General features: G+C 41.6%; 2 protein-coding genes across 4 annotated transcripts; one reads left to right on the top strand and one right to left on the bottom strand.

The window, feature by feature from the left end:
- Positions 1–143: 143 nt before the first annotated feature.
- Positions 144–1794, bottom strand: si:ch211-51h9.7 (uncharacterized protein LOC558400 homolog). 2 transcript variants are annotated; one of them, XM_038704439.1, is made up of 2 exons: positions 1070–1792; positions 144–384 (listed from the first exon to the last, which is right to left on the bottom strand). In XM_038704439.1, the coding sequence occupies exons 1-2, from the start codon at positions 1500–1502 to the stop codon at positions 230–232; spliced, it is 588 nt and encodes a 195-aa protein (XP_038560367.1). In that variant the 5' UTR covers positions 1503–1792; the 3' UTR covers positions 144–229. The 2 variants fall into 2 exon arrangements, with proteins under 2 accessions (XP_038560367.1, XP_038560368.1); XM_038704440.1 differs by having other exon boundaries at positions 249–384; positions 1188–1794.
- Positions 1265–12501, top strand: LOC119892256 (outer dense fiber protein 2-like). 2 transcript variants are annotated; one of them, XM_038704437.1, is made up of 18 exons: positions 1265–1403; positions 2392–2494; positions 2774–2869; positions 3213–3352; positions 4020–4149; positions 4278–4409; positions 4503–4577; positions 4690–4761; positions 4918–5034; positions 5822–6013; positions 6643–6752; positions 7450–7585; positions 7880–7990; positions 8353–8616; positions 10513–10613; positions 10725–10887; positions 11276–11401; positions 12207–12501. In XM_038704437.1, exons 2-18 carry the CDS (start codon positions 2393–2395, stop codon positions 12351–12353), a joined length of 2214 nt encoding a protein of 737 aa, XP_038560365.1. In that variant the 5' UTR covers positions 1265–1403; position 2392; the 3' UTR covers positions 12354–12501. The 2 variants fall into 2 exon arrangements, with proteins under 2 accessions (XP_038560365.1, XP_038560364.1); XM_038704436.1 differs by having other exon boundaries at positions 2771–2869.
- Positions 12502–14026: the final 1525 nt, after the last annotated feature.

Below are 14026 nucleotides of genomic sequence, written 5' to 3'. Positions count from 1 at the left end.
ACCTGTTATCTCATTCACATTTAATCACACTTTCCTTTTCCGCTGGGGGAAAAAGAAACAGTTTTAAATTTGAGGTGTAAAACTTGCTTTGTTACGATAATAAAACTTACTGTGTTTACATGTGTGGGAGTTTTCAAACAAAGTAGGTGCATATAACTTTATTTTAAAATAGTTGTAAGTAGCAGCAAAGGCACCTGGTTTACAGTTGCATTGTACAGTGAATAGTACTTCAGCTCACGAAGGATTTTGGCGTCATTAGCAGACTTGAAGCAAAGTCTTCTCTTAATAGACGATCTGTGATTAAAGCCAAGAAGGTGTGCTCAGACTCCTCAAAGTTTGTTTTCCTGATCGTGTCTGGCCAGTCACTGGGCTGGAAGGCCCAACCTGGAGTAAGGGGGGGAAAAAAACGTTATCTGAAAGACCAATTGGGACCACAATATATAATAAAACGTAGCACATGGATCCAAACAAGTGGATGCCAGTATAAAAAGATGAGCATGAAAGCCTGTTACTGCTTGCTCAGTGTGCAGTTATTTATCACTTAACTCCTACAGAGGTTGAGATACCAAACTCATGCCAGTTAAGGCAGTAGTTTAAGTGTGTATTTACTTAAGCTTCAAGTTTTCACTAGCTCTTAAATTAAGATTTACAACACTAAATCCTCACTATTTATCTTAAATTGTTGAAATTAAGTATTTCAAAAGTTGCATGAGTGCATAACTCAATTTTTAGTTTGATTTAATTGTCTTACAAAGATACGACAGAAACTTGAAAATGGGGATGAATAACTTAAATTTGTTGGATTACACAAGACAGTCTTCATTTTGATGCTAAATGCTGATGACTACGGTCTGTGGCATAGATGGAAGTACATGTCAAGGTTAAAACAGTGTAAGTATCACATGCTTTGTCGTTATGAATGTGACAGAAAAAGACGAAACATTTCTTGGTGGTCGAAAATATGTCTCCTTCATCTCATAGTACAGGGACCTCATTAAAGTGTTCCTGAAACTGCTCTCTGTAGTAAGTTGAAGATGCACTTTTTGCACCACTACGGATTCGTACCCACCTAAATGAGTTTTACACCTGGGACAGGTGGCCACCGCCCACGAGAACCCCGGGAACCAGGAGAAGTGTGTATATGCAGGCCAGTGCTGGGTAACATCCGCTTTTCTGAACGTAATCACCTCAAATTGGTGTCCGTGGGGGTTTTCGAAAAGCTGGATGTTAACCCTTCGGCCTCCGACAAACGTGTCGTTGCGGCTAGAAAGAGCCAGTCGGCTTGGGACGAAGTGGATGTCCGTCCCGGACGCCAGCTCATGTCCGCACGCCCTGCACAGTATCAGGGTTGCGGGGCTGGTTCTCCCTTCCTCCGCTACAGCAGCACACGCCTCACCAGGCTGGTATGCAGCGGGATAAAACAGGAGTACAAAGGAAATATACTGCATTATTAACCTCTCCAGCTGCTTTACTAGCTGCCGCAGGCTCCGTGAACACTTCATTGCAGCCTCGTACGCACATGGAAAGCTAATCGCAAACTAGCAAGCTAAACTGCTAACGTTAGCTTTGTTTTTAGCTGAGGTGGTACGTCGACGAGTGTCCTTTAATTCTTAAATACCAACCTAAAGTACCTCAGATTCATCACTTAAATATGGCAATTCGGTCAAGAAGTACTAACTTGCAGGATAAGTATACTACGATTAGGTGATTCGTGACCGTAATACTAGCACAATGAACATTAGCTTGCTCTAAAGGCAAACTCATTCGGGAAGTTCCGTGGAAAGAAACAGGAAATGCAGTCATGTCAACCATTTCCTACTGTAACTGCGCACATTACAGTATAACAGTCACTTAAGAGTTATATTATCATTTAACGGTTTAAAATGAAACCACTTTTATATTAAAGCTATTTCATTTACACCTTTGTCACATTTAAACTGTAGAAATACATTTTTTAGTGTAATCCGCGGTAACCACCATTTTGGGTTTCATTGTGCTTTTTAAAAACGTTTTTTAAGAAAGACAGTAAGACGAAAAACGGTCCTTGAATAAAAACCTAGATAGCTAGAAGTTTATAAGGAGATGGTCGCATTCATGTTTAACAATTAGTGTAAGTTTAACATAGAGAAGTTTAAACCATAGACCGTTACCACGGGCAACGTTTATCGGAAACACGCCTCCACCAATCACAGAACGGGATATTGTGAACGAGCCAATCAGGGTGGTCATTTGTCGACCCAAACAACCGTCAGCTCCACAGACAAAAGTCGAGATTTTTCTTGGGAACTTATCACGGCAATAATGAGCTAACGTTACCGCTTTTAAAATGTGTCGGGTTGGGTCTTTGTTGATCCAAAACGCGGTCTGAATGTTGTTGTAACATCTCGACAGAATGAAAACCCGGGATTCACCACCGCCGCCGGTTCATGTCCATGTACCGGAGACCACACCTGTACATGTTCATATGAGGAGGAGTGTCAGCAGAACCCCACAGGTTATTAGTAGTAATTAACTATAATTGAAATGCACGTTGACTGTTTCATAGCTCAGATGATTTGCATGCTGATATGCATGGTAATGAAAGTTAGAACAGCCCAAATGCATCTTACATTATTTTGGATATTGTAGCTAATGTGTGAAATTCATCACCGTCTGTTTTCACCCGCAATCATTTGTTATTTTCTTTTTTAAAACAAATAAATAGACTAAATTAGTAAGGTTGCTACAACAAGTATGAGTTTTACCAGTGGAATCCCTCACTTTTTTTCAGCAGAACAGGACAAAAGCTGCCCAGGTGAAGGGAGAGGGAGGGAGGCCAAAGGTCAGGACGCCATGGATTCCTCCAGGAAGACTATCCTGCAGTAGAGGAGTGGGTTCATACAAGTGTCAAGTCTCTTTCTAGTGTTCATCTCTCACTGCCATGCTTTCAACCAGTGCCAGTAAGCATGCTGCCAAATGCACACAACTGGGGTAGAGGAAGGGATATTCTGGCAGGGATTTGCTTCCCTAACAGGACAGACAGGTTTGACACGAGTGTTGAATGTGGTCAAACAAAACTGCATTTAAACAGAATACAGTAAGAAGTGATAATCAAATTTCGTGGCTTGTTTACCAATATGTCAATTGGAATTAAGCGCATAACATGTCTGCTACATAGCAGAAGGGAGTTGCAAACTCAATTTAAATGCTGTTTGTTTATGTCTGATATTCAGAGAAGCAGACTGCAGCATCAATCAGAAAGTGGAATCGGACAACAGCGTGATGCAGAGGAGCAGGAAGAAGACCTGACTGCGGGATCCAAAAACCTTGATGTCCTAATCAGAGAGCAAGAAAACGTTTGTCGTTTAAAGAAGTAAGAATCTCTTCAGCAGCCAGAAAATATCAAAGCTTTGTACTCAAATGAAACCCACCCTTACACACTTGCACGTACGGTTATGTGCTTTTCATTTTCTTTTGTGGTGATGTCTTCTTTTGGTGAATATTGTAACTGTCCAAAAGTAGACAAGAGACTTCTTATCAAGATAATTTTAGTTTTTTTGTTGTTGTCAGTCCCCTCAAAATTAGAAAGCAAGGGCTTATCTCCTGTAAGGTTGCCACAAATAGACCAGGAAACAATACAGTAAAAGTGGGTTACAGTTACAGGATGTAGTGCACTTTGTTAGTTTTTTTTTTTTTTTTTTTTACTGAAAAACGTTTGTACACATGCTGTTTTATTTGGTGAACTGTGTTAGTAAGCTCTGCCGTTTGTCCCTGACTAATATTTTGCTGTAGGACATAAAACCTGCAGTGTAGCAAACAGAAGAAGCTTCTCATTGTGGTAAAATACTAATACTATGTTTAGACTCATCATAAATGTTGATGAAATGTCAACTTTTTATGTAGATGAGGTGCCTCTCTGCTGCAACATAACCTTACAATTACCACAAAAAATGCAGGCCTATGATAAATAGGTACATGTGATGACCGCTGTATTCACACGTTGGTATTTCAGTTTGAATTTTTTCCCGTGTTGCTTGCAGATCAGATTCTAGGGGCCAACACAGGGAGACAGATGTGCTCTTGAGGGCGCTCGTAGAAGCAGAAATCGATGGAGTAGCAGTAGCCAATCAGCTGACAGCTCTGAAGGAAACTATCGACAGTCTCGCTAAGGTACATTAGGCACCAAATGACCATTTTGTCTTCAGAGTTTGCTTTGATAGATGCAGGATGAATGAACTGAGTAGGACTTATTTTGTTGTACATGATTGTTGTATTTTTATTCACTTATTTTATTTTAGGACAAGCGGCTATCAAAACTGCACGCAACTTCACTGGGACGGCAGCAGGAGTTGTTGTTAGAGAAGATAGAGATGTTTGACAGCACGAATCACAGCCTTCGTGAGCTCCTCAGAGAGTGGTGTGAATACGAGGTACAGGAAGAGGAAGAACACTCGAGGAGAGGAAATGTCAGCGTGCAATAATTCTGTTCTGACTGTTATTTGGATGCTGTGTTGTGTCCACAGAGAGAATCAATGGTGTGGTCAGAACAGAGAGATACCTTAAAGAAGAGAATGGCCGACAGTAAAGCAGAGAACATTGTGAGTAATTATCACCTGGTCATATGCAGTGCTGTTTGTCTTTCATTCAACGTTATCAGCCACCAGACATCTGAGGAGATTTGTCTTGTTGTATTTTTTTCTTCTCTTAAAGCGGCTTTTGGCCAAACTCACAAACAAGGAGAAAGAGGCTTCTAAGCTTGCTGAGCATTTGGACTTTGAAAAGGTTGTTTGAAACTTACCATTAGATTTGTGCTGCTACCATACTGGTTTACCAAAGTAAAACGTTTACACAACTTGTATTCTGTCAATGCTTGGTAGAAAAGATTCATAGCTCAAACACAGCCACATACTCACTCTCTGCTTCCCTCTGTCATGGCAGGACAATGTGAAGACAATGGAGGAGCTTTCAAGAGTCCTGCAGTCAACCCGTGAGCATCTGGAAACTGAGCTGAACAGAACAGAAGCTGAGAAGGTCCATCTGGCTGCTCAGTTGCATGTATGTGAACATAAAATACAATAACACAAACAAACACACACTTGAACTGTCAGATGTGGACTAGTTGATTTCAATCATTGATCCAACACACACTGACTGAGTGAAATGAGTGCTAAAGTAAGTGTTAGAACGAAATGGCCAACATATTTCAGGCTAAAAACTCTACATGACCAATCAGTGTTACTAAATCAGTATCCAGAATGAGGATACTGTGTTGATATTATAAATTATGATGATTTTATACTTTGGTCATATTGTCTCTTTCTCTGCTCTGATTAGAAAGCACTCATTCCCTGTAGTCTGGAAAGGAGGCATGGCAAGAAATGTATCCAAATATTTATAAAAACTTCTCAAACCTGCTGTATTATCCACACTTTTTCCTCAGCCTGACTAAATAAACTACTTTTGTGTCACTTCCTTGCCACTCAGTAGTTTCGCTGGAAGTTGTCTGCTGGTGAAGTGAAACGATTGTATGCAACCCTACAGAAAATGAATACTTTATTCCTTTAATCCTCTCTTGTTTACCAATTGGAACTCAAGAAGAGTAGGTTTGTACCAGATAACTGTGTAATGGAGGAGTAGATAAAGTTCTGCCTGCACTTGCTACTTGTTGCTCATTTATAACTGCAGCATCTTACCTGTGGGGTAAAAAAAAAAAGTAAATGAAGCAGACCCAACTAATGTGACCCTCTGAAATGGGCTTTTTTGTCACTTTCGGAAAAAAGTCCCTTTAATTCCTCTTTAAACTGGAGGTGTGTATGTCTCTTTCCTTCTGTGTGTGAAACAGAAGATGCAGCAGAGCTACGAGCAGCAGCAGGAGGATCTACAGGCTCTGCAGGAGGAGCTGCAGACTCTGAGGCAGCAGCGAAAGGAGGAGAAGGAGGAGCGGCAAGACCAGGAGGTACTGGCTCTGCTGACTCAGCAGGCTGAGCGAGCTGAAGAGTCCACCAGGCAGCTTGAGGCAAACCTGCGGGAGAAGGTGAGTATTCAGAGGTCCCACGGGTCCATACAACAATGTCTGAAAATCTCAGAACATCAGAGTGGTGGGCGATGTCTAAAAATTACAAGCAACATGTCTTTCTGCAAATTCCCAGTTTGTTAGAATGATCCACAGACCTCTCTGTGGTTTATCCTGCATGCAAATGAGTTTTCTCACTGGTGGCGTTGTCTTGTCTGACCACACGCTTTTATGCAAATCAGGTTCGCAGGAAGTTCAGCCAGTGTATTGGTTCAATTGCATTATTCCAGTGAAACACACAAACACCTAATTCTGAGGCGAGGAGGCCTATTTTTACTTTGAAAGCACATGATTGCTGAGTTAGTACAGAAAATACAGTAGCTAGATAGATAGATAGACAGGTACTTGATTTATTGCCAAAGGGAAATACTAGTGTTGCAGAAGCAGCGGTTACATAAAGTAAAAACAAAAATAAAATCACAGTTACAGTTTCTTGCTTTTTGGGTTTGTTTCACTTTACTTTGAGTCTTGTCTTGCAGCTCCTTACCTCCTTTTGTCAGATGTGTCAGCAAAATGTCCCAAAATATATAAATGTATTGCAGGTGTGACATAATTTGAACAATCATGACAATATGTGTATTTTGTTTAAGGAGTCCCAGTTGGCTCAAGCTCTGTCCACGTCCAGCGACTGGTGCCTCCGCCACTCTAAAGAGGCAGCCGCTAAAGGACAGCTGGAAGAGGACATTTCTGCTCTCAAACTGTGAGTGCACATTTAGTTTGTTGCTGTAAAACATCATGATGTGTGCTCCATGGTAACAATTTCAGATTGTGATTTTTGACTTGAAAAATTATGCCATTTGATACAATAATCCCCATTTACAGACAGGGATGATCAGGCAATCATATCAGATTCATAGTTATTTTTGGTGTCTTTTCCATGGTATAATGTAGACTTTGTGTATAGACAGAATTTAAATCAGCACTTCATGTGGAGTAGATATCGATGAAAGTCACAGTCCTCTTGCAGCAAAACACAACTGTTTTATAATAATTTCACAAATTATTCCTTAAACATTTGAATGATCATTATTACCCCAATTTGTTATTGTGAGGACTGATGCTCAGCTGCAGTGTTACTTTGATTAAACTAGACATTCTTGGAATTTATGAAATAACATTTTTATGTTGTATTCAAGACAGAGAGTTAAATCAGTGAGTTATTCAATTCTGTAAATTAGTAAGTCATAAAAATAGAACATGTAAGTAGAGTGAATGTGACAGAAATGTGCAAAGTCCTGTGAGTGTCAAACAAAACAAATTGTTTAAGTTTAATGTCATAACAAAAAATAATATAAAGTATCTTATATTTCATTGCAGTTAAACTGTCTTTTTTTATAGATTTAGAAAATGTACAATGACAATATAACACAAACTTTACAAACCTGCTTCCATCACAGTCAGGTGACCGAGCTGAAGTCCCGGCTTCATTCAGCGGAGGAGAGGAGTCGGGCGGAAAGGGAGGAGCTTAGGGATCAGCTTCATCACGTCAGCGCTGAAAATGCCTCCACCAAGCTGGACAACCAAAGACTCAAGGTACCTTCAGGATTTTCTTCTTGCAGATTTGAGATACTTCAAATCAATTTCTTAAACTGAAAAATAAGTTGATTTATGGAAGATGGACATTGTGATAGGTTTTCATGAATCATCATCACCGAAATTTTTATAAAAATGTATTTAATTTACTTGTGCTTTCTTGACAAAAGTGTTACAGAAAATGTTAAATTATCTCAGTTTTGACAGTTTCTTCTTCGTCTACTGTTTCATATTTTCAGGGTACTACAAGCCTTGTGTTTCATCATTTTTATTATAATCATACACCATATTTAGGGTCAGTTGACGTCATCAGAGGAGAAGCTCAGCGGTGTGCAGTCTGAAGCCCGTCGGCTGAAATCGTCCATCAAAAAGTACGAAAACCTGGTGGAGAAATACAAGAAGAAGGTACATTCACACGTTGGTGATGCTGCTACACACTCAAACCTGCAACAAATGACAAGTAACTTAAACCATGTGACCAGATTTCTGCACAATGATTTGCTTTTCTAAATACTGTGATTGCAAAGTGTATGTAGACACCAACTGATTTCAGGAAACATGCTGTCGGGGACACATTTCTTTTTTGCAAACTGTTAAGAGAAAAAATAAAAAATAAATAATTATTATTTTTTTTATTTTTTGATTTGGTTGAAGTAACTCTTCACTCTGGAAAAGCATAATCTCTTCATGGAAACACTTCAGATATCATAAAGTGTGAAGTTTACTATTGCTACTGTGGCGTAGTGACGTCGGACTTCTGTGTGCAGGTCCAGCAGGCTCGTCTGGAATCGGAGGAGTACTGCCTGAAGCTGGAGATGACACAGAAGGAGGCACGAGAGGTGAGGGTGAGCCTGGAGACAGAGAAGGAGCAGGTGAGGCGGGAGTTGCTGGGCCGGCTCAGAGAGCTTGAGACACTGCCCGACAGAATGAGGAGGACTGAACAGCAGCTCAGAGCCGCCCAGCAGGAGGCCGACGCCCATGAAAGGAGGAACATGGAGCACAACTCCACCCTCTCTGAAGTCAGACACAAGGTAAGCCTGTAAAGATACAGTATGTTATAGCTTTGACACTTAGAGGGAAAAAATAAGTGTAACGATGAAGGTCTACTTTGTATTTCAGTCATTAGTGTGTTGAAATCAATTCATTACAAGTTAGCTAAAGGTTTAAACAAAAGTCCAGGATCTACAGATATGAGGTCTGGAGCCCACAGTTATAAAGATTCCTAACAGGGCAACAACTGACATTTCAATATAGATAGATCTTTATGGTTCAAACAACCAAATTCTGTTGAAGCAATCTCGTCCAATGTCTCTGTTCCTGGGATTCTCAGTCTGCCTGAGGGGAGAGTGGTGAAGAAGGGGTTTTCGGGGTGTGAGGAGTCCTGCTGGATGTTTGTGGCCCGTTTGAGGAGATGGCTGGAGTGGATGTCCCACAGGTTTGGTAGGGGGGGAGCCGATAATCCCCTCAGCCATCTTCACAACCCGCTGCAGGTCTTTCTTGTCTGCAGCAGTGCAGCTGGAATACCACACAGCAATATGTCAAAACACTTTCTATTGTGCAGCGGTAGAAGCCGTTCCCCAGCAGCAATCTCTGGGGGAGCTTGTTGTGTCTCAGGGTCCTCAGGAAGAGCAGTTCCTGCTGGGCTCTCTTGATGATGTAGGTTGTGTTCAGGCTCCAGGTTAGCTTCTCAGTAATGTGTACTCCCAGGAACTTGAAGCCACCCAGCCACTTGAAGACCCTCTCCACCTCAACTCCACTGATACACAGACCATTGTTTTACTTTTCCTGAAATGTATTATGATTTCTTTTGTTATTTTTTGTGTTGTGGTCGTTGTCCTTGCACCAGGTGGTTAGTGTCTGAACCTCCTCTCTGTAGGTAGGTTCTATTATTGTTTGTTATGAGTCTGACTATGGTTGTGTTGTTGTTTTCCCTTCTTTGGTGCGTTTTACTGCCATTTTTGTGTGAGAGGTTGATTGAGCATAACTGTTAAAAAAAACCCTGAAATTACGCTAGGTGATGTGCGTTTCCTCTGACAAATCAATGTCTAGTGGGCATCTGGCCTAATTTCTGAATCTGTTTCAAAACCATCCAGATAAATAAAGAAATGTGTAGTGGTCACCTTGAGGTGCAGTCCCTGCGACCCTTTCAACTTATTCATTTCAGTACTATAGTGTCATTCTTTATACTACCACCAGAGAGCGCCAAAGTTTATTTTCCCATCAAAACATTTTTAAGACAGTGTTGTTTTAGGACCATCATAATAATTCTCTACAAAAAAGTTTAATAATCTCTATTCTCAGTGTTTGTGACCTGGAGGCTTAAGGTTTCCACAACCCAACTGTGTAAGTTGCATACTGGACCCTGATTGTGATGTTATAAAAACTGCTGGTACATACACATGATAAACCTCAGAGAAACTTTCCTCCTTCAGCAGATTCAGGTTCAGGTGTCAAGCTCTGCGCATACATCACTCAAACATCAAGAGTGAAGGCAGAAAAACACATTTTTAAGTGAAGGGGAACTTTGCTTCAAGTTAAATAAAAGCTTTCATTTGTTTTTTAATATGAAAGAATTGATCCCATTAATAAGGAAATGGAACAATGATGTACAATGATTAAAAAAGAAATGTGTCTAGTAGTTTTTTCCACTTTTCTAAGAGGAGGAAAGAAAATTAATGTAGTCTCTTTCTTCTCAGCTGTCTTCTGCTGCAAGAAACAGTCTTGCAAGCTACCTAATTTAGTTTGACTAGACAGAACTATTGGCAGTAATAATGCAGGATGAATGCATGGAAGTGGGTTTCTTCTTCTTTTTTTAAAATTTTTTTTTTGGTATTTATTTGAAAGCAGGCAGCAACAAGGTGACAGAAATTGAGGGGAGACTGCTGTTATATGGCCAGTGATTGCATGTTAATTGTGTTCCTCCCCAGATGGAACAGCAAGGCACTCAGCTGGAGACGTTTCAGCAGAGGAACCTGCTGCTGCACGAGGAGAACAACGTTCTCAAAGAGAAAATTCACAACTTAGAGCGGTGCAGACGCTATAAAAATTAATATATCCATCCAAGTTGAAAGTATCACTTGTACACAATGCTTGCCGACATAACAAAACACTTTGTGACAGAAATTATTTCCATGCGTAGGCGGCTTGAGGACATGAAGATAGAAAACAAAGAGATGTGTCAGGCTCTCTCCTTGAAGGATGCCAGTGTCCGCAGCATTCAGCAGCAGCTGGAGGAGAAGACCCTCGAGTGCAGCGTCCTGTCCAGGCAGCTTCAACAAACTCTGGACGACGCTCAGATACAGGTCTATAGGGTCACATCTTTTACGTGTCCATCAGTGTCCTCAGAACAAAACATCACATAACAACCTTTACACTGGTGCTGAGAAACACTCAGTTTACACAAGTCTGGACTTCTTTGCTGCTTGTATTGTTTCAGTGGAGTTGAAACAAGATATCTCTTTTACTTTTTCATTAACTTTTTATAGCTACAAGAAATGTGTAGGCCTCAAAACCCCCAATAATTAACATTTGTTTGGTTTGATGTGTTTACATGTCTACAGTGCTCCTCAATCATGAATCTAAAAGTAGAATAATGATAAACAATTTAGTGTTTTATTTATGGGTTAATACTGGAATATTGCAGTCCATGTTAACATAGTGAGGAATTTTTTTTTTCTTTCTGTCCTACAGGTGGACAACAGCATGCAGAGGGTTTTAGCCAAAGAGAGAGTGTCTCAGTCTAAAGCCTTGGACCTGCAGAGCCAGCTGAGCCGAGCCAAAACAGAGCAGAGTCAGCTACAGCGAAGCAAGGAGGAGGTACATTAGGATGTCCATGGATTCCACATGGTGTGATATGGGTTTTCAGTGGCTGATGCTGATATTTAGATAGTAGGTCGGCCTACTGCCAATATATGATGCTGATATCAATACATAGAAAAGTCGTGCAAAGTACAATGTCATTAGTAGATGTCATTTTTATTAATTAATGAAATGAAACACTTGTGAGTGGTGTTTCAGGGAGAGTGGGGTACAGTAACTGGATTATTTTCTACATTTTAAATGCCAGTAATGGTTTTAGATTCGATTAGCTGTCATTTAGGATGGGAGAAACATGTAAACACAATGGTACCATCGTGCTCATCCTGCGTACAGGGTCACGGGAGCCAATCCCAGCCACACATAGACACTCACATTCACACCTAATTTTAGAGACACCAATTAACCTAGCCTGCATGTCTTTGGATGGTGGGAGGAAACTCCACACAGAAAGGCCAGGGCAACCGGGGTTTGAACCCACGACCTCCTTGCCGTGGGGCGACAGTGCCAACCACTGCACCGCCGCCCTGGAAAGACAATGGTGACTCAGAAACTAACTTTTTCACCATCTTCTCAAAACTCACAAAGGGGGAGCTGTCCGATGATGTTAGTGCTCCCCCCTTGTGACGCAGATATGTTTTTATTTAGTGGCCTCATGAGTGCAGGCCGATTCCCATCATCTCAAAATGTCAGATATCGGCAGGATTAATTGGTCTTTCACTAGTTCTCATACTATAACTGCTGTGCAATGTAACAGTGGAAATCAAGATTCTTTTAGAAAAGCATTGTTTCTGTTTTTCTTTAGATGGAGCGTCGTTTCCAGAGTCAGCTGCAGAACATGAAGGACAGACTGGAGCAGTCAGACTCTACAAACCGCAGCCTGCACAACTATGTTAATTTTCTCAAAACCTCATATGGAAACGTGTTTGGTGACTCTTTGCTTGCAAGCTGACTGCAAAATCCTCCAACCTGACCAGCATTCATCCATTCCCAAAGCATTGTAGTAGACCTAAATGACATTTATTCACTACTACTTCTGACCTGAGAGTTTTATATGCTATCTATGAAATTAATAAACAACTTTTTAAAGGAAATTCTTATATTTTAGTTGCCTGAAATGTATTTATATTCTTTTGAATAAATAACTATCTATCGTCCAAAAAAGATAATAATTTTTGTTTTACTTATGCCAGAACTTAATGATTCAAAATATTCTTTCTCAGTCAGAATCAGCTTAATTGCCAGGTATGTGAACACATAGGAGGAATTTGACTCTGAATTGCGCAATGCTCACGATGTGCTTACTTATACAATAACACAATAATACAGTAATGAAATGCAAATATTGCTTTTAAATTTAAATTGTGACACTGTGACATCTTACATCAGTTTTTGTGAGGACGTGTGTGCCGACTAAAACCTTCCGCACATACAACAACCAAAAACCCTGGTTCACAGACCAAGGAGGAGGCCTTCAGAAGTGGGAACAGAGTCCTGTACAACCAGGCCAGGAACGCTGACTTAAGAAGTCAAAGCAGCAAAGAGATGCTACACGGAAAAGCTAAATAACAGCTTTGCAGCCAACGATCCTGCATCAGTGGAGAGGCCTGTGGACACTCACCAACTACAGGAGACCATCCCCCAACTCTGCTAGTATTCAACAATGGCAGACAAGTTGAATGGCTTTTATTGTAGGTTTGAAAAGCCCACAGTCACCTCTCCCCCCACTCCAACACTGCATGAAAATCTGTGCAGACCAGCTGGCCCCCATCTTCACACAGACCTTCAACAGATCACTGGAGCTATGTGAAGTTCCCTCCTGCTTCAAACGCTCCACAATCATCCCGGTCCCCAAAAACCCCTCCATCTCTGGACTACATGACTACAGGCCTGTCGCCCTGACATCTGTAGTCATGAAATCCTTTGAAAGACTGGTGCTGGCCCACTTGAAGGACATTACAGGCCCGCTGCTGGACCCCTTGCAGTTTGCCTACAGGTCTGGATAATGCAGTCAATTTGGGACTGTATCACATCCTACAACACCTCGACTCTCCTGGGACATATGCAAGGATCCTGTTCGTGGACTTCAGCTCGGCATTCAACACCATCATCCCGGACATCCTCAGCACCAAACTCACCCAGCTCACTGTGCCAGTCTCCACCTGTCAGTGGATCACAAACTTCCTGACTGACAGGAGACAGCAGGTGAGGCTGGGGAACATCACATCCAGCACCCGGACTATTAGCACTGGCGCCCCCCAGGGGTGTGTGCTCTCCCCACTGCTCTTCTCCCTCTACACCAACGTCTGCACCTCAGGAGATGCATCTGTCAAATCCTGAAGTTTGCTGACAACAGTCATCGGCCTCATCCGAGACTGTGACAAGTCGGCCTACAGACGGGAGGTTGATCAGCTGGCTCTCTGGTGTGGTCAGAACAACCTGGAGCTTAACACACTGTGGACTCAAAACTATAGGGATGACCGTGGACTCCAGGAGGAGCCCCCCCCCCCACTCTGCCCCTCATCACCATACTCAACAGCCCTGTGTTTGCTGTGGAATCCTTTTAGATTTCTCGGAACCACTATTTCCCAGGACCTGAAGTGGGAGCCCAACACTGACACCATC

This window comes from Micropterus salmoides, unplaced genomic scaffold (assembly GCF_014851395.1).
Source record: "Micropterus salmoides isolate LMB-PRFRI ecotype aquatic unplaced genomic scaffold, ASM1485139v1 Ms_hic_scaffold_7, whole genome shotgun sequence".
Lineage (NCBI taxonomy): Eukaryota > Metazoa > Chordata > Actinopteri > Centrarchiformes > Centrarchidae > Micropterus > Micropterus salmoides.
Note: the sequence above shows the minus strand (reverse complement) of the source record. Positions and strands in the feature narration are given on the sequence as shown.

Bases quoted from the DNA above. Each gene is read 5' to 3' on its own strand.
- si:ch211-51h9.7 (XM_038704439.1), bottom strand. From the start codon at position 1,502: ATGAAGTGTTCACGGAGCCTGCGGCAGCTAGTAAAGCAGCTGGAGAGG. The intron at 385-1,069 runs GTGGGTACGAAT...CCCTTACTCCAG, and splicing joins CAGGTGTAAAACTCATTTAG to GTTGGGCCTTCCAGCCCAGT.
- LOC119892256 (XM_038704436.1), top strand. From the start codon at position 2,393: ATGAAAACCCGGGATTCACCACCGCCGCCGGTTCATGTCCATGTACCG. The intron at 3,353-4,019 runs GTAAGAATCTCT...TGTTGCTTGCAG, and splicing joins AACGTTTGTCGTTTAAAGAA to ATCAGATTCTAGGGGCCAAC. The intron at 6,014-6,642 runs GTGAGTATTCAG...ATTTTGTTTAAG, and splicing joins AGGCAAACCTGCGGGAGAAG to GAGTCCCAGTTGGCTCAAGC.